The sequence below is a fragment of the Lutzomyia longipalpis genome, chromosome 1 (genome assembly GCF_024334085.1).
Source record: "Lutzomyia longipalpis isolate SR_M1_2022 chromosome 1, ASM2433408v1".
NCBI lineage: Eukaryota > Metazoa > Arthropoda > Insecta > Diptera > Psychodidae > Lutzomyia > Lutzomyia longipalpis.
In genome coordinates this window covers 28,022,495-28,046,734 of record NC_074707.1, presented here as the reverse complement: position 1 = coordinate 28,046,734, position 24,240 = coordinate 28,022,495, and the positions used below count along the sequence as shown (strand labels likewise).

General features: G+C 34.1%; 1 protein-coding gene across 2 annotated transcripts; it reads left to right on the top strand.

Annotated features, from left to right (window-relative positions):
* Positions 1-9,307: 9,307 nt before the first annotated feature.
* Positions 9,308-23,949, top strand: LOC129797698 (protein obstructor-E). Of its 2 annotated transcripts, none has more exons than XM_055840516.1 (5): positions 9,308-9,527; positions 19,876-20,085; positions 20,176-20,364; positions 21,147-21,357; positions 23,669-23,949. In XM_055840516.1, exons 1-5 carry the CDS (start codon positions 9,485-9,487, stop codon positions 23,721-23,723), a joined length of 708 nt encoding a protein of 235 aa, XP_055696491.1. In that variant the 5' UTR covers positions 9,308-9,484; the 3' UTR covers positions 23,724-23,949. The 2 variants fall into 2 exon arrangements, with proteins under 2 accessions (XP_055696491.1, XP_055696489.1); XM_055840514.1 differs by lacking the exon at positions 23,669-23,949 and adding an exon at positions 21,882-22,818.
* The last annotated feature ends 291 nt before the right edge of the window (positions 23,950-24,240 follow it).

Sequence of the window (24,240 nt, the reverse complement as noted above, 5' to 3'; positions counted from 1 at the left end):
TCCAAATTGCTTGAGTTATGTGCTTCATGATTCTATGGTTCACACACTGATACAATTTTTCCAAGAATATTTAATATCTCCCGGTGAATTTATGCGACAGCTCTTTGTCAGGGTAAAATGGACGGGTGCTCGGAGCGGGGCAGCAAAAAAAAACATTCATGCAGAAATGTGGAATAACATGATTGAATTAAATATATGTATATTTTTGAACTGGTATTGACATTGACTTTTTCACGTTTTCAATGAATTTCACTCACAATTGGTTTTTTTTCGCCATTTCGGACATGGTGGGAATTTATTTTGTCTCTTTTAGCGCCTTTTATTTCTTAAATCATGCGGCTGAGTGATCACTCATGGGAGATCGGTCAAAATATTGAATTTATGCATATTTTTTGGGTTGAAATTAATCCGTCACCGTGCTGATGACCATCAAGAGAATTTTGTCCAGAATCCCCTCGAATTTGCAAATCAATCACTCTCACGGCACTGCAACATTGTGGAGGAGATATCTTGTGTGCGATCCGTACTTCCGGTGTGCTTCTTAGAATTCAATCGGCACCACACTACGATCCCTCGATGGGCTGGCGCGTAAAACAATTGTGTGTGAAATTCTCGAGACCCTGAAAAAATGTGAATGTGCCATCCAAGTCTTAATAATTCGGTGGTGTGAGGAATTCTCTAACGGATCCTCCGCCACATCATGCCGTGGGGCCATCACCGACATAAGCCACAGATCGCAGTGAATGCACGCCGCAAGTTACAATTGACTGTACATCGCGCATAAAATGGCCATTCATTAAAATGACTCGCTATGCCTTTAAGTTTCTTCCTGACTTAGCACCACTTACACCTTGAATCACATACCCAATTAATATTCAAAGGAGTTTATTAGCTATAAGCTTTTTTTGTCTCTCTTCAAATTCACCTCACTGTCTCCCACCTTTCGCGTTCTATTGCTTACAAAACGTGTGCAGTTACATAAAGTGCATTACGCTTTTTTTTTCTTCTTCGTGCGGCACTTCTTTTCTATTCTGCCATCATCACCATCATTATTTACCATACCATCAATATGTGAAGTATATTGCCGTGCACTGAAATCATTAATTAAGCGGTCTATTTGGGGCACATTCACTTCCTTCACAAACTCTTAAAAATATTATTAAACACTCATTGGCCCTTCTGATGCAAATCAGGCACTTTGTAGGGGGAGAATGTGAAGCATCCATCGATGGGATTAATATTAATGAGATCTTTCAAGGAATCTTTCATGGAGAATAAATAGATGAGTGGAGAAATTATATCTATAAATAAAATGATTTGAAAATTCAAGAAAGTAACGTTCTCACAAACTTTGATTTGAATTACTTGTACAAAATTAAAGCATATAATACAAAATTGAGAAGAAGATTTGACAAAGAAGAAGGAAAAAGGAAGAAGAAGTGATAACAAAGGAAATCTACGATTTTTTTTATATTGCAGAGAAATCCTTTTGCAAGATAATTTTGAAAATAAGGAAAATAATATCGGCTCCATGAAAAATCTCTTAAAAGCTCTTAGAAGCTCCTGTAAGCTCCTAAAAGCTCAAAATTCCTTCTTATTTGAAAAGAGAAGGCTTGACTAAAAATAAATCTTGGAAAAATTTGTTAAGGCCTATAAAAGGGTCAATTAAAAAGATGTTATGGCCATGATCAATCATTTTGAATTTATTTATTTTAATTAAAATATTTACATACATCGAACACACATACATTGGAACATAAGAATACATATTTCAAGGATAATGCTAAGAATATAATTCCTTGAGGTAAAAACTCTTTACACTTTGAGTAATTAATTTTACGTTATTTAATGCAAATTCTTTCTGTCGTGAAGTAATCAGAAAACTCTCCCAAGAAAATGTCTTGCTGCACTTTTATGTGAAAAAATGTCAACATATTTCTCTCGATGAAATTAATCATATATGAGGTGATACAGGTCTTCGTGCAGCTCTGTGCGGCAATGATACGGTAATAAATAAAGATTGTAGGCATTAATTAAATTGCTACATACTGTAGGTGAGTATTTTAGAACATAAAACATCTCTATTGAGTGTCAACACTCTGCGTGTATTGTTGGTGGTGATGGCGTGTTCTTTTCATGCCATTCACACTATGCTTTGTGGGATGTGCCAGCTCAAGATCTCGTGGGAGATTTAAGTATTTTTTCTTGAAAAAAAAAAGAGAAGAAGGAAAAAAAATCGAGACGAACTGGGAGGCCAGTGAGCGTGAAGATACCCAATTTGCCCTGCAACTTCTCTTTCTGTGCATTGCTCCTCCAGTTGCATGGCGATGGTGTTAACCTTGGTCGAATGTATGTCGTCTGCGAGCAATTTCGACACACACAATACCCTCCGTTTCTTCTTTTTTATGTGTTTTGAAGGGAGTCATTGCAAAAGGACACCACCATGCGGGATGAGATTAAGGGATTCAAGAGTGGTGGCTGTATGTGAGAGATTCAATATTAGCCTATCTCCTCACCGTTGGCCCTCATGTGAGGAGATGTGCTGAGAATACAATTGTCCACAGCAAGGCTAAAGCTTACTTTGGAAATTGAAATATATATAAGTTGTGGATGCAGGTACATATATATGTAGGATGCATGCACAAAAGGGATTCGTGAGTGTTGAAAGGGTATATGGCTATAGGGTTGATGCGGTGGTGCATTTAGTGGGAAGGCGCTCAAGTTGAACTGTGCGAGAGTTGCACGGCTGCAAATGCAGTCGGTCATTTCTGGTTAATTAATCCGACGACTGCTGGAGAATGTGGCATTGTCCTTGGCATATGAATGGATCAAACACAAACCAAAAAGCCTCAGCCATGTGTGCCACATGGATTGCTGTCCCCGGTTTTGCCTATTTGAAAGGGAGTGGGCAACATTTAAATGCAACACTCGAAATTACTCACCGAATTGCAGATGGAAGCCACATATTTTTCCATCGCCCCCCTCTCTCTCTCTCCTGTGAGTCACCCTTTCTTGTAAACTTTTGCGCTATCGCAGTGAAAATTCAGTTAAAACACCATATCAATTCAATTTTGATTTAATTTCACCGTCATCGCGTGTTAGTGGGCAATTGAAAGAGAAAGAATAAGAGAAAAAAGGAAACTATCGCACGATCTGAATTTTCAGACGGCATATTTTCTTCTTGTTCCGCACAAAAAGTGGAAATGTCTTGAGACAATGCAAACATCTCAAGTAGGGCTCGGACTTTCGATCTGAACATCGAAGCTTCGGTGATTCGAAGCATCGAAGCGTATTCGAAGCACTGCAAAAGAACTGCTTCGTTTTTTAAAATGCTTCGATTATTCGAATAATCGAATAAGCTTCGAAGCTTCGAGTAATTTTTAGATATTCGAAGCTTCGAAGCTTTTTAAAATATTCGAAGCTTCGAAGCATTTTAGGTATTCGAAGCGGATGGACGACTCGTTTTAAAAATGCACAATTGAGCTGTGCTTATTTTTGTAAATTTGCATAGCTTTAAGAACTTTTCTTATAAAATTATCCTCAAGCGCGAAGCGACTTTAATAAAAAACTAATGTCCTTAAGAAATTATTTTATTTTTAAAAATCTTTTTTTTAAAGGTGTCTTCAAGCGCGAAGCGCCTTTAATAAAAAAAACTAATGTCCTTAAGAAATTATTTTATTTTTAAAAATCTTTTTTTTTAAAGATGTCTTCAAGCGCGAAGCGCCTTTAATAAAAAACTGATGTCCTTAAAAAATTTTTTTTAATCTTTTTTTTAAGGTGTCTTCAAGCGCGAAGCGGAAAAAAAATTTCTAAACGAAGTTTCATGTTTGACTAAATTGTTTGTAGTTTTCGCGATTTAAGGACTTTCGAGCGCGCCATTTTGAATTTTTTAAGGGTCACAGGGAAAAATTCATTTTATATTTCTCAGGTACCTCCTACAGAAAACCGAATTTTCAGTCAAATAAAAAAATCATTGTGAGAGACAAAACATTTTTTTAAATAGCGAATGCACGTTTTTTCAGTAGAATCGGCCCAGTCGTTTTGTAGAAGTTTATTTGCTACAGACAGACATTCTTTTACAGATTAAGTTTAGCATATGTCTATCATTAAATAGGATATAACGGGTTTTACAATAATGACCGTTAGAAGTCATTATGCTACCCTCATTATTAACTCAATTCAGGTAGATATTCTGCTTGTCTTGTTTTTTGAAAGAAAGTTACAATAGAATATCCAAAAATCTATTCGACCACAATTAATAATATGTATGCTTCCATATTATACCTTCAAGTGTAATTTGCTCACACGGGATTGGGGGCTTAGGTTTACTAGTTTTTTTTTATATAGTAACAAACACGGAGCTTTATTGCGCTTCGCGCAAATTTGGGAGGAAAATAAAAATCGGCCCATCGGTTTAGAAGGAGTTCAAGTGCCACAAACATACTTTTCAGCTTTTAAGATTACTTTCAATAGTGCATTGCAAAAAAAACCAATTTTTAAGAAATTATTCGTGTTCATTTCGTTTTGTAAAGTACTAGATAGTACTAGATTCTCAAGGTACTTTTCACTTCAAATAATCTCTAATGTTTTTTGTACAGCTTCTGTGTGTGATTTATTCCAATTGAAAAACAATATAGGCAGATGCTTATTGAATACTCCCTCATCTTATTTATTTTCTCTTGGCTAAGCTTAGGCATTGCAAACTACATGCAAATGCTAGCAGTTGAATTTGAAGATGCTTTAAGAGAGTATTAGGAATTAAATTATTAATTTAAAATTATTTAAATGATTATAAAAAATAAAATATGTTCTGGTAATCTTCACTTACGGGGATTAAGAAGATTGTAAATTGTAAACAATTATCATTGGATCTTCATTGAGTAGATTTTTGTAACGAAAATTGAGCTCCCTACACGAATGACTTAAAGGTGATTGAACTTAAGGTGATTGGCAGAAGAGAACAAAAATCCAAAATGCTCATTAAACACTGTAAGCAACATAAATAAGTCAATTTACAAAATAAATTGGGGCAATGTTACTACATGCTTATACAATTTTGTTTGAAAATACATAATTTTACATCCACAATATTTTGCCTATAACCAACTACTTACTTTACGAATCATTTTATTTCATTGAGTAGATTTTTGTAACGAAAATTGAGCTCCCTACACGAATGACTTAAAGGTGATTGAACTTAAGGTGATTGGCAGAAGAGAACAAAAATCCAAAATGCTCATTAAACACTGTAAGCAACATAAATAAGTCAATTTACAAAATAAATTGGGGCAATGTTACTACATGCTTATACAATTTTGTTTGAAAATACATAATTTTACATCCACAATATTTTGCCTATAACCAACTACTTACTTTACGAATCATTTTATTTACACTCATAAGGCTCATAATGATAATTGCTTCAAATTGAAAAATTTACACCTCATATGCTCTGAAATATTTCATACAAACGCGCAACTCAAAATGGTATTAACTGAAGAAATTATGTATTTAACTAATATTTCATCAAACAGAGCTAAAGTGGTTTTTTTGCAATAGAAAAATTAATTTTAAATTAAAATGTGACTTTTCATCTGCCCTAGTGTCGTGATATTGGGGAATTATGTCATTTTACGAGCGAGGGGTTTCCTGTGAAAAGTGTGTCAAAAGGAAATTTATAGGTACAATATTTTGTACAAAATTGCCGTGTGGTGATTTACTTAATCGCTCAATTGATTTTATCTGTTTATTAAAAGCAGAATGATTTAAATTTTAATGGCACGGTTGAATTTTCTGCACACACTGGGTAAACAAAGAGGAATTTCAATGAATACATAATACCGAACCTCATTCATACGTGGTGCACCTAATGAGATTATGAACAGACTCTAAAACAATATTGGATGTATTTATAATAATAAATGCTAAATGATGGGTATTGTGCAAAAGTGAGAAAGAGCTTGATTTCTTTTTTGCACCAACTGATCTGTGGAGAAATGCGCATAGAGTTCACATTGTATTGCCTACTCGTGTACCTCTAAATCAATTTCCCTATTGTGATTTTTGCATTTTCTTTTTTTGAGAGAAAAATGCATGTTTTACACAATTTCTTTAGCACACTTTTTCGTCTCAACTTCAATATTTTTTTTCCACATTACGGGATGAGGCTACGATATGAATTATCATATAAGTATATGTTTCATAAAAATAAAAACAGAATTTTATAAACATATTTCTTATTAAAAAAAAAAATTTTAAAACGAATAAATGAAGATTTATTAAAGATAGTCATTTATTTTTAAAAATTAGTTGGATACTTCTTATGTACATATATGGAAATACTGATTATTCAAAAGTAAATAATAAAATCTCTTTTTTTTTTCTTTTTCTCACCTGATGAAGTCAGAATAATGCCTCCGAAATGTTATGAAGAGAAAATACCTTGAAAAATAAAATAAAAGAGAAAAATAATAAAATGCAGAAATGTATTAAAATCAATAAAATATTATATCAAATTTTTGAAAAAGACTTTAATTGGTTTTCGAACAATTTTGCAAATATTTCTGTAACCAACATAGCCTCAAACGTGGAAATACGGAACAACTAATAATATGTACATTGTATGCCATTTAATTAGAAAATATGTAAATTGTGTATTTAATTAATTTCTCCATAGTCTCAATACTGAATCACGATAAATAATTTCATAATTGAGGTGGTTTGAGTTTTCTTCTCACATTTATTCTTCAATTCCTGTGACTTTTCACCATGAATTTCGCGCGGGTTTTTTTTGTGCTATCCATCTCAATGTGATTCCACAGCAGACTTCGCCAGCAGGTTAAATACCCGCACCCAAAGAGGTGTACAAACTTAATTTACATTTTGTCTTGAGAAAATCTTCAGGTGTAATATTTTTGCTGAAGGTGGAGATGAAATTATCGAGAATCAATTAGTGGTGCAAAATTAATTTGAGCGTCAATGCAGGTACATATTACATATTATATACTTTTCCGCGGTTCAGTGAGACGATAGCAGGTGAGTGGCTGGAGAGGGGAGGAAGAAAAAAAATAAAAGAATCCGTGGTGGTTCACATTTCAATGCCGTGCGTCGTCTAAAATGAAGGTGAAAAAGTGCTTGGGGCTAGGTGTTTCCTTTCCGATTTGTCCAAGAAGCTTGTTGTTACCCGTGACCGGAGACAAACTCCCACTTCCACGTTCCCTCCATTTGCGTCTCTGGCGTGCATCAGGGTTTACAACATCTACAGCCATAGTTTTTCCAGAGAGTGAAGGGCATTTCTCCAGTGTATATATGCTTTTTTTTCTTTACTCATTCCATACTGCCCGCAACTACTCAATTGCTCACCACATCCAATTTATTACGTAAGGTTGCAGACAACGAAAGCGGAATTCACTCATTTTCAAGTCTCCGTCTAATAATATTTAGCATTCTCAGTGTCACAGACTCTTTCACGTGCAATGATTGCATTTCTCTCGTGCTTTTTGAATCCTTTTTTTGCAATCGCCATGGTATATGTATGGAATGTTTTTAATTGTTCACCACAATTTGCAATAAAACTTATCTACAAAGAAAAGTTCATTTATGTCCCAGGAGAAAGTAAGAATTCATTAAGAAAAATTGTAAATGTATGTACCTACTCTTTTTTTTCGTATAAAATGATAAATAAGAAATTTAATAGACCCCTTACAGCATGCAATATAAATGAAGTTAGATATACCTGTTGGGTATACTGAATTAGAATTCAATCGGGTCTATCAAATTGGTCTTAGAATTGAGTTACGAAATTCATTAATTTCCACAAAATAGGCTCAAATATACTTCGATGCTTTCAGAATAATAGGGATTTGATTACTCAATTATGTATTCAATGAATGTTGACCATACTGACTACTAAATTCGTGCATTATAAAGTATGAGTACACATTTATCTCTTCGCCTATCAAGTTGGAACTCTACTTGATTCTCTAATTTACGAGACTATTGATGTACATTTGAAAACCAAATTCAAATTGTTATTATGTTAATTTACTTAAAACGCATTAAAAGATTTATTGAATATTTTTATTGGTTTTTGTTGTTCACAGTGCAGAGAAATTCAGATATAATTTGAAATGGGAAGCTCAATTGTAGAATTTATGCTGAGGAAAAATTTGATATTGAAAATAAAATCGAAACGTCGCTGCATTCCATAAAAGTGGCGCCTTTCTTCTTTAGGTATGTAAAGTTTGTATTAACAAATATTTTTTTAAAAAAATTATCAATTTAAAATCTATAAAAACAAGAAAACAGAAAAAAAATTTCAAATCATTTTTACGAATATTATTTTCAGTTAACAAAATATTTTAAAAAAATTCTAGATAATAGGTTTTATTCAACGACCAAGAAACTATTGAAATCTTTGTACTGAAATTTCAAGATTTCAAGCGAATTTTAAGGGTTTCTTGGTTGCTGAATAAGGCCCAATGTTGCGTTTTCGTATAAAACCTTCCTCACCCAACTATTGTAGACAATTTATGTAAATTTTTATGTAAAATGTAATGTATACCAACCCATCTCTCGTGGTATGACAACGCTCTCATGCTGCGGAAAAACTCCCGCGCGTTTGGTTAAAAAGAAATTGATTGAATGTAATTGCATGAAGACAATTTCTGTGTCAATGAATATTTTTTTCTTTTAATTCATTTTAGTAAATAAAAAATAAACAATATCGCTTCCCGCACCTCTTTCAGCGGTCAATTGCAACTTTTAATTAATCAATGCACCTTTTCAGCTCTTCAATTTGTGAGAAGTTTTGTGAGAAAATTGGCATCTTATATTCAACTTCACATGGAAACTGGATTAACAATTTTTCATTATTCATTTTCTTGTGCAGAGTCGCGCGCTGCTGTGTGTTTGGTTTTTTGCTGTATTTGTGACTCTCCGCCATGGGATGAGGTGAATTCTTTTGGGTGAGGAGGTAGAAAAAAAGAGGTATATAAATTTCATCTGCGAGCATTGGGAATGTTGGTAAAATACACTGAAAAATTTCATTTGCCGCAAAGGGGAGAGTGGGGACTCGATGGGTGAGTATTGAATGGAGTTGGATGAAAATACTTGGAAACTTGATGTTAAAAACCAGTGAACAATTGGTTAATATTTTTAAATGTGTATCGTACAACTATTTCTTCTCTTTGGCTTCCAACACTTTATCTATATAGTGTTATGAACTTATGGATGGAGCCCCACTTATTTCTCGAAATCGCCTTTACACCTTTACCTGGGTATAAAAAGAGAATGGTAAAAGTTTCACAAACACAGTTGGTTAGTGAGTTGTTGCGCGAGAAAGACGTGTGTTGAGACCGGAGTTTAATAATCACGAGAGGGAGAGATTGTTTTTGGCACCTACAAGAAGTTAAAATCTCTAGGGCGCACCTATAATTTTAAATAAGTTTTTTTCTAAGAAACATAAAAAAAGAACACAGCAAAAATGAGACAGTGTTTAATTGTGGTTGTTGCTATTGTCGGAATCGGTACGTACTTTAAAATTTTTAAAACTCTGATCTCTTCGTTTGAAAATGGATTTTCACATTATGGATTAACATACCCCACCATATAATGCACCTCTTTAAATAAGTTACAAAGTCCTCTTGGCAATCGAGAGTCAATCAAGTGATATAACCCAAGTTTTATCCCACGATTGAAGAGAAAAAAAAAACAACAAATGTGCTTAGAATGTTTTCGGTATATGCGCATGTAGAATTGCCAATAGTTTGGAGAAAAGAAAGAAATGTTAATCAAGAAATCCATCGAGGAGAAATGATGAAAAAGTGAGAGGATTCGTGTCACTTTCTCATTCTTGACTCGTTTCGACGACCCACGAATGCTGCGAGGGCTGGGATGTTTGGTGCTTGAGTTGCATAATAACATTTTTCGCCTCTTTGGTAAATTTCTTTACTCCCGCCCTGCGACAGCAAAAAAAAGTGTTGATGAAAGACTGCATCATGAAATTCCAAACACACCCAAGACTTGCTCTCCATTTCCACACGAAACATTTCTTTCACCTTTGCCAAATGAAAGTGAAAAGTGATTGAAATTCGACTAATCTCAACAATTTGCATTATGATGATTTATGCGAATTCAATTTCTTGCACGAGCTTTTGATCTAGACGCACTGAGAAAAATATTTTATTGGTAATTTCATTGTGTTGGTTGTATTGAGAGCTCTAATTGTAAGTAGAGGCCCGAAGATTAATTAATTTAGACCGGCGTAATGCAATTGATTATCTTTAATATAATTTGTTTGATGTTTTTTGCAAAATTGATTAAAAAAAATTTTTATGGGTATTGGAATATATTTTTCAGAAACTTCTTTCAATAGGTAATTAAAACCTTTGTTGTTTAAAGACCAAATTTATTAAGAAAAGAAAAAAAATGAGAAGAAACAGAAAGATTTAAATTGTTTTAAAGAATTATCATTGAAGCTTCCAAATGGAATCTATGCTGAGCAGATTATCATTTATTTTCGTAAAGATTTAGAATCAATCTATCTGATTAAAAAGTACCGCAGTGATTAATATTTACTGCCTTTTCTTATTAATTTAAATTTTTCTTTTTCCTCTAGAAAACTATGAAAAAAATGTTTAAAATTATTATAAAGAAATTAAAAAATATTCGGAAGCTAATTATTTAATTGAATATAATTATTTATGAAAATTATATGTAAAAAAGTTTTCACATCTCATAAATCTTTATCTCCTAAATTATTTTTAAATTGAAATGAATTTATTTTAATTTTAGACTAATTACTAAAATTTCACATTAATTTCCATCGTGTTTAAAATGCAATTCAAAGGCTTATGTACATATATAGCTCTTTGTAGGTAAATTAGCGATATTTTAATGGCACTCATTCATTGATTAGTACATGGATTTCCATTGTCAAAATCACAATACAAAAAAAACATCCAATTGTTAGTGCCAAAAGTCACTGAACTTTGGTAGTTTGATAACAAAGACAATTCAGAAAAGCAACTTCTTTTTTTTCTCGCAGTGAGAAGAAAACGCATTGGATTTCTTGTGTTCATCTTGGCAGAAAGAAAAATGCTTCTTTCTCCCGAACTTATGTTGTTTTCTGTCCAACATGAGATGCCAAGAGAGAAAGAAGAAGAAAAAAATGATTTCGAGAAGATTCGAAATAAAAAGTGAAATTAGTTCAATCTCTTTGCAAATCAATTGGCGTTTTGTTACCTTCGCGTGGTTCATCGTGCTACGAGTTAGCAATAAAGCGATATATAAAAGCGATATATAAAAATGCCAATGAGAGAAAATTACTCAAATCTTGCACGTTTTCTTCCTGAAATTTGCATAGAAATCTCTTCGCGGTGGCTCTTTTTTTTTCGGGCGTTCATCTTCAATTTCACGTAATAATTTGCCAACGGAGAAGTTTAAAAGACTTGACGGAGTGATGGGAAAGAAAATAGCCGTTTGATGAGATAAATACGGCGACAAAGGCGAAACAAAAAGAGCACATTTGGATAAAAAAATGGAGGTGTCGAAGAGGTAGAAAGAGTGCTTTGCAGGTTCATTGACAGAAATGCGTGAGCTCAATTTTAAAAATTCATTTGAGCTTTTTTTTTCTTGTATTATTCATTGGCTGTCATTGTGCAGTCTAGCACATGCTGGTGAGAGCTGACTTATTCCCAGAAATCCAACTTTGGCTTGTGGAGAACGGAAAATTCTCCCAGCTAAGAACCCACACTCCGTGACCCGAAGACAATGACAGGATGGACGGTTGGGACAAACAGAAATAGACATGGTCACTGAAAGAGATTGACACGTGATGCTATTTGACACCTTTTTGCTTTTATCTATGCACCTTCTTTATGTGCTACCTGTCGCGGAAAATGCGCGATTGTAAATTCACATGGGTGGGCTAATGGCGCACCATCTCCAACCAACCCATTCAGCACCTCCTTTCCAGCATGCGCGTTTTTCTGCATTAGCACAACGAAATCTCTCACTGATTTATCTTATGAAATTGTACATTCCAATGCGATGTTTTCATGGTTTTTCACTCATTCGAACACCTGTGATCTTTTTTGCTCCATTTTTCAATCAAACGTAAAAGTGAAGTGCACTTTTTACCAAACTAGAGCAGCTTTCTAAACAATAAACTAATCTCTTTTGAGAGAAATTTTAGTGCATTTCTTCTAAGTGCTCAAATCGCACAAATTATCTTTTTTTTATCGCACTCGTATCGACTTTTATTCAAAAATCGCTGGGTCACACCTAAAATTTACGCTTATTGCTGTTTCTTTTTAGACATCTTTCTTTCAGGGTAATCAATCGAGACTAAAATTAAATTTTTAGAGGTTGAATGGGAAGCAGTAGAGATTCAAAAAAAAATGAACGATCGCATATCAAATTTCAAATTAGCTTTTTTCGGTAATAATAAAAAAATCCATAAAAAAAATCGTGTGAAGATAATTATCAATCGATGATCTTCCGATTATGCGGTCTATAAAATATCTGCAGAGTCTTTCTAGAGACATAGAGATGAGAAGCTTTTTTCAAAACTTATTTTAAAAGTTTTAAAATATACTGAGAAACTTTAAAAAATCATAGCTAAAATAAAATAAAAATTATTCCTCAACGGACGTAATAAACTTTTCAAGAAAAATTCCCAAAGTGAATGAACTTCTTTGCTTAATTGAGGTTCAATTTAAAGTACATTTAAAGCAAATAAAATTTTAAAATGCCCCCAAAAATTGATCAAAGAAACAAATTTTTCATAAATGTCGAACTTTTATGAGTAATTTTTGAAATACCTACATTTATATACATATTTCTATGTTGTACATACATATTTCGATTCAAAGAAGCTTTGTGGCTTTTTATATCGTTCTCGATGTAATATGTTTCGTCTCTCTGTGTGCCAACTTGAGTAACTTCTTGCGAAATTCACCGCCTTTAATGCGGTCTCTCAAAATGCTCAAAGTTTCTATGAAAACTGTCTCCAATTCTTGTCACACATAATCGAGTGAATCAATATGCAGACGAGAAGATTAATGAAGTTCGTCTTGAGAGTTTGGGGGCATCTCGAAGGGAGTTGCAGATAATTCAATAATGTGACTTTTTTTCTCTATAATACGCGATTGAGAAGAAAAACTGGCAAATTCGTGCTCAATGCTGTGTGTCATTTGATTACCCTCTTGACATAGTTTGAGACACTTTTTTTTTTGCCAACTTTGCCTCCATCGAGATCAGTGTCAAGATTGTCCATTTCATCTCCTTTAATGACCCCGGCGTGTGGATTTATTTTTGCCCCCCTTAAAATCAATTCAGCTCTATGGGAGGGGAGGGCATTAGATTGATTTTTTCTAGTTCTTGCGATTTTTTTTCTTCGCGACGGGGCGCCAAAAAATTGAGGTGAGTCAATTCAGAGCTTTTGGAATTCGTTGCATTTTACACCTGAGATTTTTTTTGCATCGGCAAAATCATCGAACTTTCTCCTCAAACAACAACTTCATGTGAAATGGTGTGTTTTTCTTTCTCACACTTTTTTTTTGTAATTTTCAATCTGAAATCATTCAATGTTATAGTGAATTCATTGGCTGAAATTCTAATTTTTTGTGATTTTTCTCATTTTTTTTTCGTTGCTCATTTCATGTGCAAAAGTTTTCGTGGTTTGGTGCAGACACGAAAGATTGAAGATGGTAATTTATATTTTTTTTATGCGCACCATTTCGTGTCTGGGAGATCTTCTGCAGGGCAATCCACATGCTAATTTCTCTGATGGGGAGTGCAGCAAAAGATGCTGAATTTTGAAATTCATTGCGTGGTGGGTTTCATGGACAAAAAGTAGGAGGGCATTTGCCCGCACAAAAAGGTGTCTGTCAGGTGATGATGGTGCATACAGCGCTGCATGCACACACGAAAGAAATGGCTTGTAGGAGCCTAATTTGCGACTCCCTCGTTTTTCTCTTTAAAGTTTTGGTTGAGCTTCAAAGAAGTGGCTTGAGGAGGAAAAAACAATTAAAGATTGCGCTGCACCTCTGTGTGTCCTCGATCAATTGAGAAATCTCTTATACTGGGAAAAATTCTTTAAACAATTTTTCAATTGCATTTTCCTCCCCACTCCCCGCATCTATGTCCACCATCACCAATTGGCAGTTCGCAGTTGGAAAAATGACAAATTACACGTGGAGTTAAAGAAGGAGAGATAAATTCCAAAGCGTAATTATGTAAAATATTGTGTCTCATGCAATTTATTTATCTGAGTGAGCCATAACAGCGCAAATGTATCTGCGCGACTCTGTATGAGCTGGATGTAGGGAGGCAAAAATGGGTTCGCTGTACTCTACAAAGCCAAAGAGACTTGATGTGAGGCAAAAGTGGAGGCTCTGTTGTATGTATATACAGAAAATGAAATGGAAAGTAATAAATGCGACCGCGACACACAACAATTCTAATGTTTATTCATTCATAACGTCATGCAAGTTTTAACCAAAGTCGTGCTCCAACTTTGTGAGTGAATGCTGGTGTGTACATGAAATAATACACTTTGTCTCCATATATACTCAAAATGCTTATTGACTCACATTTGCATTCCTAATTGCACTCTCTTAGCTCGGTGAAGATAGAGCGTGAACCAAACTCCAGGAGAAGAAATGAACTCGCAGTGTCTTTCGTATTTGTGCCTTCGGGAGTCATCCACTTGGTTAACGTATGTTACTTAATCGACATTCACGAACACAAAAAAGAGATGCGATTTTCATCCTCAATTTTGCATAAATTATCGAGAAAGCAGTCATAATCGACAAAATCAAGCCTCAATGGTCAAAAAAAAAATTTTTTTTTAACCAGAATTCCACAGAGCATAAGGAAAGACCCAAAGACTTCCCATTGGCTAAGAGAGACAGACTAAATGTGGTTGACTTATGATACATTCAATCGACCGGTTTTCGATAAAAGTGAAATTTTCAGCATTGCACCACACAGAAACCCATTTTAAGCAATATCTCTCAACACCGATTTACTTGCCCTCTCCCTGACTCTTTTCACTAACTTTAACCGCTCAAAAGCAATGCATTTCCTGATTAAATTGTAAAAAAATCATATTACAATATGTGCAACATATTTTATTCCATATTGTCATATTGGGTTTAATGAAGTTAAATATCTTTTAAATTTTCGTATTAGATCACTTATCAAATGCGTCCTTGAAATACTATGTATACTTGGCGGAAGTTATGTAATAAACATTTAATAAATTTTCAGAAAGAGAAAAATTTGAGATTTTAAGTTTTTAGGATTTTTATCCTTTTTACATTCACGAGTTAATTAAATAATACAACATGGAAGAATACTGTTCAAAATTACAGAGAATTGAAAATGTTTATGGTGAATAACAAGTAAAGGAGCTCAAAATTCCTTTTAAAATTAATAAAATTTTATTTCTGTGTAAAAAAATTCAAAAATATTTAAATTTCATTAATCCCGGAAATACCTTATCTTGAACCAATTTATCAGCACATTAGCATTTTATTTTTTTTTATTTGGTAAAATGCTTTAGTTTCTAGTCCTATTTTGGACTCATTTGCATATAGAAAATCTTGTTTTATGGAATTATTTTTCGCGTAAAATTTTCTTTGGCACCACGTGGTGGTCAAATATTCAAAATTCCACACTGAAAGTGAATTAAGGTGGAAATTTGTGACTTTTTGGCTTGTTTGGCCACATTCTCTCGCACACCTGGAAAATCCTGCGTGGTGAGACATTTTTTTCTTTAGGTACTCAATGCCTGCAACATTCCAACGTGGAGTAGTCTTCGCCTCTCTGCAAAAAAATATCCGAAGGAGATTATTTTTCAGCATTTTGGCTCTTGTTTTTTTTTTACTTCATCAGTCTTTGGCATTACACAATCATATTTTGTCGTTAAGCCAGATTACAAAATAGCCAAAACGATAAGCAAGCAAATTTATGCACATATAAGAATTACATCGGAGCGCTCGGACTGTGTGGCACGCCATAAGGAAATGCTCATTAGTATGCAAATTTGTACGCATCTTCGCTTTCGCGCGATCTTCGCTGGAAATCTGCGGGAAGATTGCTCTTTTTGTGGTTTCTTCATTTTCAAGGTAAAATCGTTTCTATTTCTTCGTGCAAATGGAAATAAGATAAACGGGTTTAATAGTAGTTTTTTTTTATCATCTCAACTTCTTCTATACTCGCTACGATCTCCACTTGAGATCACTGGGTTATTGTTTTAATAGGTCACACATGTGCTGTCTTATCTTGGCATATATCGCATTTTCTCCACTCATTTTTTTTGCATTTTTGCCAATATATACGTTATGAATTTTAGCGCACTAAGGGGCTTAAATTTCTCTAATTTATCACCTCTTATGCAATATTTAGTGATTATTACGTACAATTTTGTTGGCTTTTTTCAACACCTCCTGAGCGGAATTAAAATGGGCTCTGCACTCAAATCTTTCTCCTAACTCTCATGTCTGCAATGTCTAATGACAGCCAATAAATTCAATTAGAAGAAATTGTATGTGATTTTGCCATTGTAAGTGCCTCCTCAATTATTCCATTTGTTGCGTTTTGCGCCACGTAAATGCATAAAAAATCTCGCAATATTTGACAGAGATGTGTGAAATTTAGCAATTGGCTTGTTAGATTTGACGTAATTAATAATTGTTGTTGACATGTCAACAATGGAACTTATGTACTTTACTGCGGTAAGAAAATGAGCTTTTATATAATTTTCAAAAGTTGTCTAAAGATGAAAACTAATTTTCAAAAAAGCTTTCTGATTTTCAAAATAAATTCATATTTTTTTTCCTTTGATCTTAAACAACACACACTGTTCTAAATATTACGTGTGTAATTTTTAATTAAATTCTTGACCTTCTTGACTTCTATTTCACTTTAATAGGTATTTAATTTAAAAATTGTATCTAATGCAAGAAAATTTACTTTATAAAATCTTTACAAGTAATTTTGACCTTGATCTTGACCTTGAATTTATTTAATTAAAAAGTTACAACCTTTCTTATCTCGTGAATGCATTTATTGCACAATTTTCACAGTGAGAATAAGGTCAAATTGTGAGAGAAAATTGCATGTGAAAATGGAATTTGGTTATTTTTAGTTGTTTACCCTTTTCTCATATTGTCTACATGTCAACAATTCACCTCTAAAATCATAGTCTTTCACCAATAAACCATTATGTGGGGTAAAATAGCGTCAATGTTTGCACAAGAAGGTGAAAAAATTTGTCAAGCATATTTACTTTGAGATTTTTTTCCTGATAAGCCTCTTTTTTTTTATCCACTTCTCTTCCTTTGCACACGGTGATCTCAAAAGATTGGACCACACCTCTCAAAGTCCGGCGTGCAGAGAGGTCTTATGTATGTAGCTTTAGTGGTACAACCAGTTGCCGAACTCCATCGCGCATAAGAATAAATCGAACACACAGATGTTAATATTATGTATATTTATTTATTATTTTACTTTCACTTTCGAAAATTACAGAAGAGAAAGAGAGGCGAAAAAATGTACACACGACACTACTCGTGTGAGATACTCCCGCAGATGTAATTTAATCACGAAATTTTCACGTGCTTTTTCACACACTTACCACAAAAAAAGCTCTCGGCAAGAGTCTGCGCGGCATCACGCAAAGTAAGGATCGCTCGATGATTATTTTGTGCAAAAGAAAGACCTTCAATGTGAGATTATAAATTTGCACGGTGATCATCATTTTGGATGATTTGGAATCGATGCGAAAAAAAACATTATGCGCGAAAAATGAAACATGAGAGAATATATATTTTTTTACTTCAAAAGTGTTGTCTTGCTCTGAAAATCAGCCGCAATAAAGGGGATAAAAAAGGGCATTTCTTCGAAAAATACCCCCCAGGGGGGCAACGAAGATAATGAATCACCCACTGAAAGAAGTGGCAATGAGCGTCTGGTGTGCAAGGAAGGAAGAGCAAAAAAAGAACGATGGAAGTTTGAGGTAAAATATTAAATTACCATGGTGATAAATTAGTTTCAGTGGATTCTTCGGTGTTGATTTATTGTAATAAAATATCCCTTTTGCACTAAAGGTGACACAAAGGCTCACCTCGAGCGGCTGAATGAGAAGAGCATCTCCTTGGTGGTGGCTCTTCTGCAACTTTCCTTGCACACCGGTGATAATGACCACCCATTCTTTTGATGCAACGACCAGCTCAAGGAGGTGGCTTCGTATTACCCACCCAGGAGAGATTTATACTCTATACACACCGCGTATTGTGTGATCCTCACTAAGATGACTTTCCTTACTTACTATGGAGCATACTCCGGGAAATGTTGAGGCAACTTTTGCATTATTCAAAGTCAAGAATCTCTTCTTGAAGACTTTTCAGTATACTCGGGATAAATTGTAGTTAAATTTGTATCTTGTTTCTTGATGAAAATTTATGCACAAAACAGATGAGGAATTGAAGAATCAAAAGCTTTTACCCTTTGAGATAAGTTTTCACTTTTTTTTTGAATTTATGAAGGTAGTAAGAACTATAAAACCAGATTGAAGCTTTGCTGAGAGCTTTCAGCCATATTAAAGATTACCTAGAAGTAGTTTTTTTTTAGGATTTTCTTTTGTATAAAAATTCGAATTTTAATTTTAATCCGAAAAATCAAAATTCATCGATGATGAAGAAAAAATTGTCAATCAAATTAGTGAGAAAATTTAAAAGAAAAATATTTTCAACAATTTCCCTACAACTTCACATGAACTTTTTTCTTAGAAGTTAATAATAAAAATTGTTATTTTAATTTAAATCATGCGTAATCCTAACACGTCAGGCATAACCTTTGGCATTCTCTTGGAGGCATTTTCCTGGGTGCAGCTGGTGTAATGTGAGCACCTTCGCTTCAACATCATTGATTTTCTCATGCTGTTTTGAGTAAAAGTTTTCAATAGCAAATAGCAAATAGCACTCGAAGCACTTACTTATACTGGTTGACAAACACAAGGAGTAAAAAGCACCCATTTCATTACTTTCCCGTATTTAATGTGATTATTCAAGTGAATACCAAATGAAGCTGTTTGAGAGGAAAACACGAGGGTCCCCTCCCGCAGAAGAATTTAAGCACAAGGCGATCCAATTATTGACCATGAAAGTTTCTTTACTCGTCCCTCGACTTCTAGTTGAACTTGATGCTGTCCAATATGTCATTGAATATGCAAAATTCGTGATGGGGAGTTGTCCCACACAAAAAAAACTGCTGCACTTTTCATTTTTCACCAATACCTCATCTTGGGGGGCAGTGAGTCAGAAATTGGTGTGAGGCTTTATTGACTCTGTGGAATGTCGCGTACCTTTTTTTCGCAATACACCACTTTTTCACTCACCTGGAGAGGACGATCGCGAGGAACGAGTTCTTCTGCGAAACTGCGTGGAAAAAAAATTTACGACAAATTGCGCAAAAATTGAATTCCAATTTTCTCGACGCAAGAAACCGATTGAATTTCACTATCGTCTGCGTGCCTAATTAAAGTGCTGGTGCGAGAGGCTCATTTAAAATCATCTCATGAGAGATGGCTTAAGGTGACATTTGGAAATTGGGTCATGCACGAGATTGTCGTGCAGACAACTTGTTGTGTATAGAGCTTACAAACATTAAAGCCAGATCAAAGCAGATGCTTTGGATCTTCAACATCTTCAACTTTCACGTCTGCATGTCGATCGATTGTCAAGCTCGCTTTATGAGAAAATGTATTCATTCATCCTTTAAACAGAGAGATCAGAACAAAAGCGGCATGTGTCTCTGTGGTTAACACCTTTCTTAATCTCTCTCTCATTTTGCATTGTCTTACAGCCGCCGCCCAGGAAAGCTTCAAATGCCCAGATGACTTTGGCTTCTACCCACACCACACATCATGCGACAAATATTGGAAATGCGACAACAATGTGGCCGAGCTGAAAACATGCGGAAATGGGTTAGCCTTCGATGCATCTGATTCAAAGTACCTGACAGAAAATTGCGATTACATTCACAATGTCGACTGCGGCGACCGCACCCAACTCGGTAAGTTGCACGCGAGGACCACGCGACACACCCGCATTATTACTTTCCCATTCGCAATCTGAAAGTGTTCTTGTAATGCAACATTTATAGAAGCACCAATTGGTACACACCACTGCCCACGGTTGTACGGCATTTTCGCCGATGAGAACAAATGCGATGTCTTCTGGAACTGCTGGAATGGCGAAGCTTCACGGTACCAATGCTCACCTGGTCTTGCCTACGATCGCGAAGCCCGTGTCTGTATGTGGGCTGACCAAGTGCCAGAGTGCAAGAATGAGGGTGAGTTTGTAGCATTAAGCAAGTTTTCTTATCTCTGTTTGGTCAAATACTGGGCATTTCGAAATTTTATATTGCCCAGAAGACAAAGAAAATGAAACTGGACCAATCTAGTTTAGAGCGACATAAATTGCTTGTCTTTATGATCTGTTTAAGATCATGACTGGATCCTAGTAGATATTTGAGGAATTTTCAAATGAATTTATTAAAATTCTCTGACTTAGAAATTAAAGCTAAATTCTTAATAAAAAAATTCTACAATTTCCTAACGATTTCCCTCAAATGAGTTTTCTCCTTCTTTTTTTTTTAAACTTGAAGTTTTCTCAGCATATTTTACATACATACATACATACATAGTCTAGATTATTTTTACTGGCTTAATTATTGACGTCGAGAAAGCTTTCTCAGAAACTTAACTATTTTTAAATTTTCAATAAAAAAACAATATTTGGTATTTTCTTGAACTCAGAACAATTAAAAAAAAACAATTTATTTACAAGTTAATGTAGACAGCAAATTCCTATGATTTAATGGCTCAACATTTTTTTTCTATCCTGAAATCATAAAAATCTGCTGCACATTTAATTTGCGTACAACCTCGAATATTTAATTGTAAAAAAAAAATCATCAAATCAAGATCAATGTGCCAAAGTCAGTAGATTTTTTGACCCAGAAAAGTTTAATCTAAATGATCCGGTTAAAGAAAAAAAATTAAATTTTCACCAAGGCTATTGAACTTGTTGCTGTGAACTTATGCGTATGCCAAACTCTTGTTGACATTGCAGAAGTTGCCAATGGATTTGCTTGCCCTGCCCCGGGTGAAATCACAAATTCCGGTACATTCTCGAGACATGCTCACCCTGATGACTGCCGCAAGTACTACATCTGCCTCGAGGGTGTTGCCCGCGAATACGGATGTCCCATTGGTACAGTATTCAAGATTGGTGATGCCGATGGTACTGGCAATTGTGAAGATCCAGAGGAAGTTCCCGGATGGTAAGTATTTTTCTTTTTTTTTCAATTTATTTAAAAAAATTCAAATTGGCTTTAATTTATGCAAAAAAAAATCCACTGCATTGGCTGTTTGAAGAAAAAATCTATAAAATTGAATAATCTTTGTATGTGACACTGTGCTAAAACAAAACTATTTTGGCTTTTTGGTTCTTCTAACATTCCAAATCTTCACTTATTTGTTGTTTCTAAAATGCACTTTGTATCTAATCTTCACGCTCTTTCTCTCTAAATTGACACCTGCCACGTGCAGGAAACCCAAGATGGGTAAAACTTTCTTTTTTGTACATACGTTTAGGGTTAAGTGTTTTTTTTATTGGCTACCAAGGACAAAAGTTTATTTTATGCATTTTTATGTCGCTATATGTACAAAGAAATGTTTTTTTATGTGGAAAAAACGCTAAAATGAAAGTTAGGCGGGGAGAAAAGGAAAGAAAGACTTTTGATGCCAAAAAAGGACTTTGTGTGACCTCGTCGTCCAATTTGTTCTTCTCATTGACCCATTGCAGTGAAGATTATTACGGCGATCTGGACTTGAAGAGCATCCGCAAGAGTGAATTGCTGGCCGGGCTTAATCAAGATGGACCTCGTCCAGCTACTAAGAATAACAGCAAACCACGCCCGCAAGGAGTCAAGGAGGCCTAAAATGTCTCCACCAACCCCTCAATTTTTCAACCACCTTCTTGTACCATACTTTCTCCTCTTCCCCTTCTTCCTATGTCCTTTCTCAGAGACCTCAAAAAATAAATTCTCTTTTCATCCTTTCTCGCTCTGTTTTATCCCGAGAATTTTCCTCTTTCTCCTCTCTTAATTTAGGGATGTCCAATGAAAAAAGGAGAAAAACTTTTATGTAATTTCGAAAAATTGGAGAATTGTCACCAATATTGGAAATGTTCATTTTCTTTTTTTTTACCTTTAATGTTAAGTCTCCAAGATGAAACAAAAAAAATTAATATGAAAATTAATTTAACAAAATGAATCAACGTTAATAAGAACCCAAACTTATAGACTGTTTTATAAATAAATGTTAGAACTTTTAATTTTTATTGATGATCTTTTTGTTAGATGAGAAAAATCAACATAAAAAAAGTTATAAATAAATTGCCGAGCGAAATAACTTGAAACCATTAATAATTATTCGCAAAATGTCAATTTAGTTGCAGAAAAAAAAAACACTCGAAAATTCACACACAAAAACTTTTTTGTATATTTTTCGATACACTCAACATATGAGAGATACTTATGAAAAAAAAATTAATTAATTTTATTTATTGATATTTTCTTTTTTCCCCTTTTTGTTTAATTAGAGCTACAACAGACAAAAAAACATGAAAAAATACTCTGAATCAGTTGAAAAAAAAAAACTAATTTCTATCCATGAAGCATTTTTTGTGAAAATGTAGACAAAAATTGGTGAAATAAATAAGAATAAAACACAACACAAAACACTGGTAAATACTCATTCAGAACACACGACAGTTTTACACGAAGGAGTTGGCTTACAGAAGACACTTATTACATTACAAAGAGAACATTACACTGAGGTTCTTTAATTGTTCAGTATACACACCTTGACACGTGATTCAACCTTTGCCGTGCGAAAGACATGGCAAAGACACAAGATGGGAGTAAAAAGAAGTGAGAAAAACATTGAAGACAATAATGGAGAATTACATTGAAAGAAGTCGTAATATGATAAATAATAATTAATTAATAAACAAAACAAAAATAAAAACATCACAAAATTTCTCTCCATTCTTTATTAATCGTCTTTTAATATTTTTTTTTGTCTTGAAGTCATTGACCACTAACTTTCTTCCTTCTCTTTTTTTTGTTGATAATATTCCTTATAAATGTTCTTATTTTATTATTACTCGTGTAATCGTTGTTTTATAATCTGTGGGAGGAAATTTCATTCACAATAATCAATACTTGGGAATGAAATAATTTTTCTCATTGAAACATATTTTTCTCTATACATTCTATGTAATGGTTTAGCTTTTGTTTTAAGCAACTTCTCTCTTACACACTGTTGATGTAAAACGTAATTATTATCTCAACTCTTTGACATCACCATTTTCCCAAAGATTCTTTATTACTTTTTTTTCCTAAACAAAAAAAAACCTATGTATGTCCTCCTAATCTCAATTTCGTAGGTAAGCAAGATATAATTTTATCATTAATTTCATAATTTAACTTTGTAGTTTTGAATAATGTTTCTTTTTTTTTTTTTAATAATTTAATTACAAATGGGAAAAACTTCTTGATTTTTTAAAGTAACCCTCTTGTCTTTCAGTGAGGATTACTATGGGGATGTGGATTTGAAATCCCTGAAAAAGTTGGGCTACTAAATGACCATCGCTGAAGCTTGCAGCAAGACTGAAGAAAAGCTCAAAATTGCCACGCTTTTGCTTATGAAGAAGACGTTGTTCTTCAAATCAGGAAAATACAGATATATCTACAAATCAGAGATTAAAAAAACAGTGAAAGATTGCCAGAATTGAAATCCCAAGTCTAGCCCAAAATGACAATAAAAGAAATTAAAATGAAAGTAAAGTCATTTAGTTGTATAAAAAATGTGCATTTTCATTCCTTCTACCCCCTCCCCAACTATATCTGGATGGAAAATAATGACGAGTTAGAGGAAGCGGTATATAGTAACATTCCTTGTGAACATTTTCTGAATTATCAGAAAAATCAGAGAAAAGATTTCTCCAACAAGCAATGTCATCAAAAGCTCTATCAGTGGAATTCACGAAGATAATTGCCCCGTGGTCATTTTTAATGGTTCTCAGTGTTCCTTCTTGTCTTTTCCTTTGTTCTACAGTTCACCAAATAATGGTACGAACAGGCCTTAAGGAAGAAAAT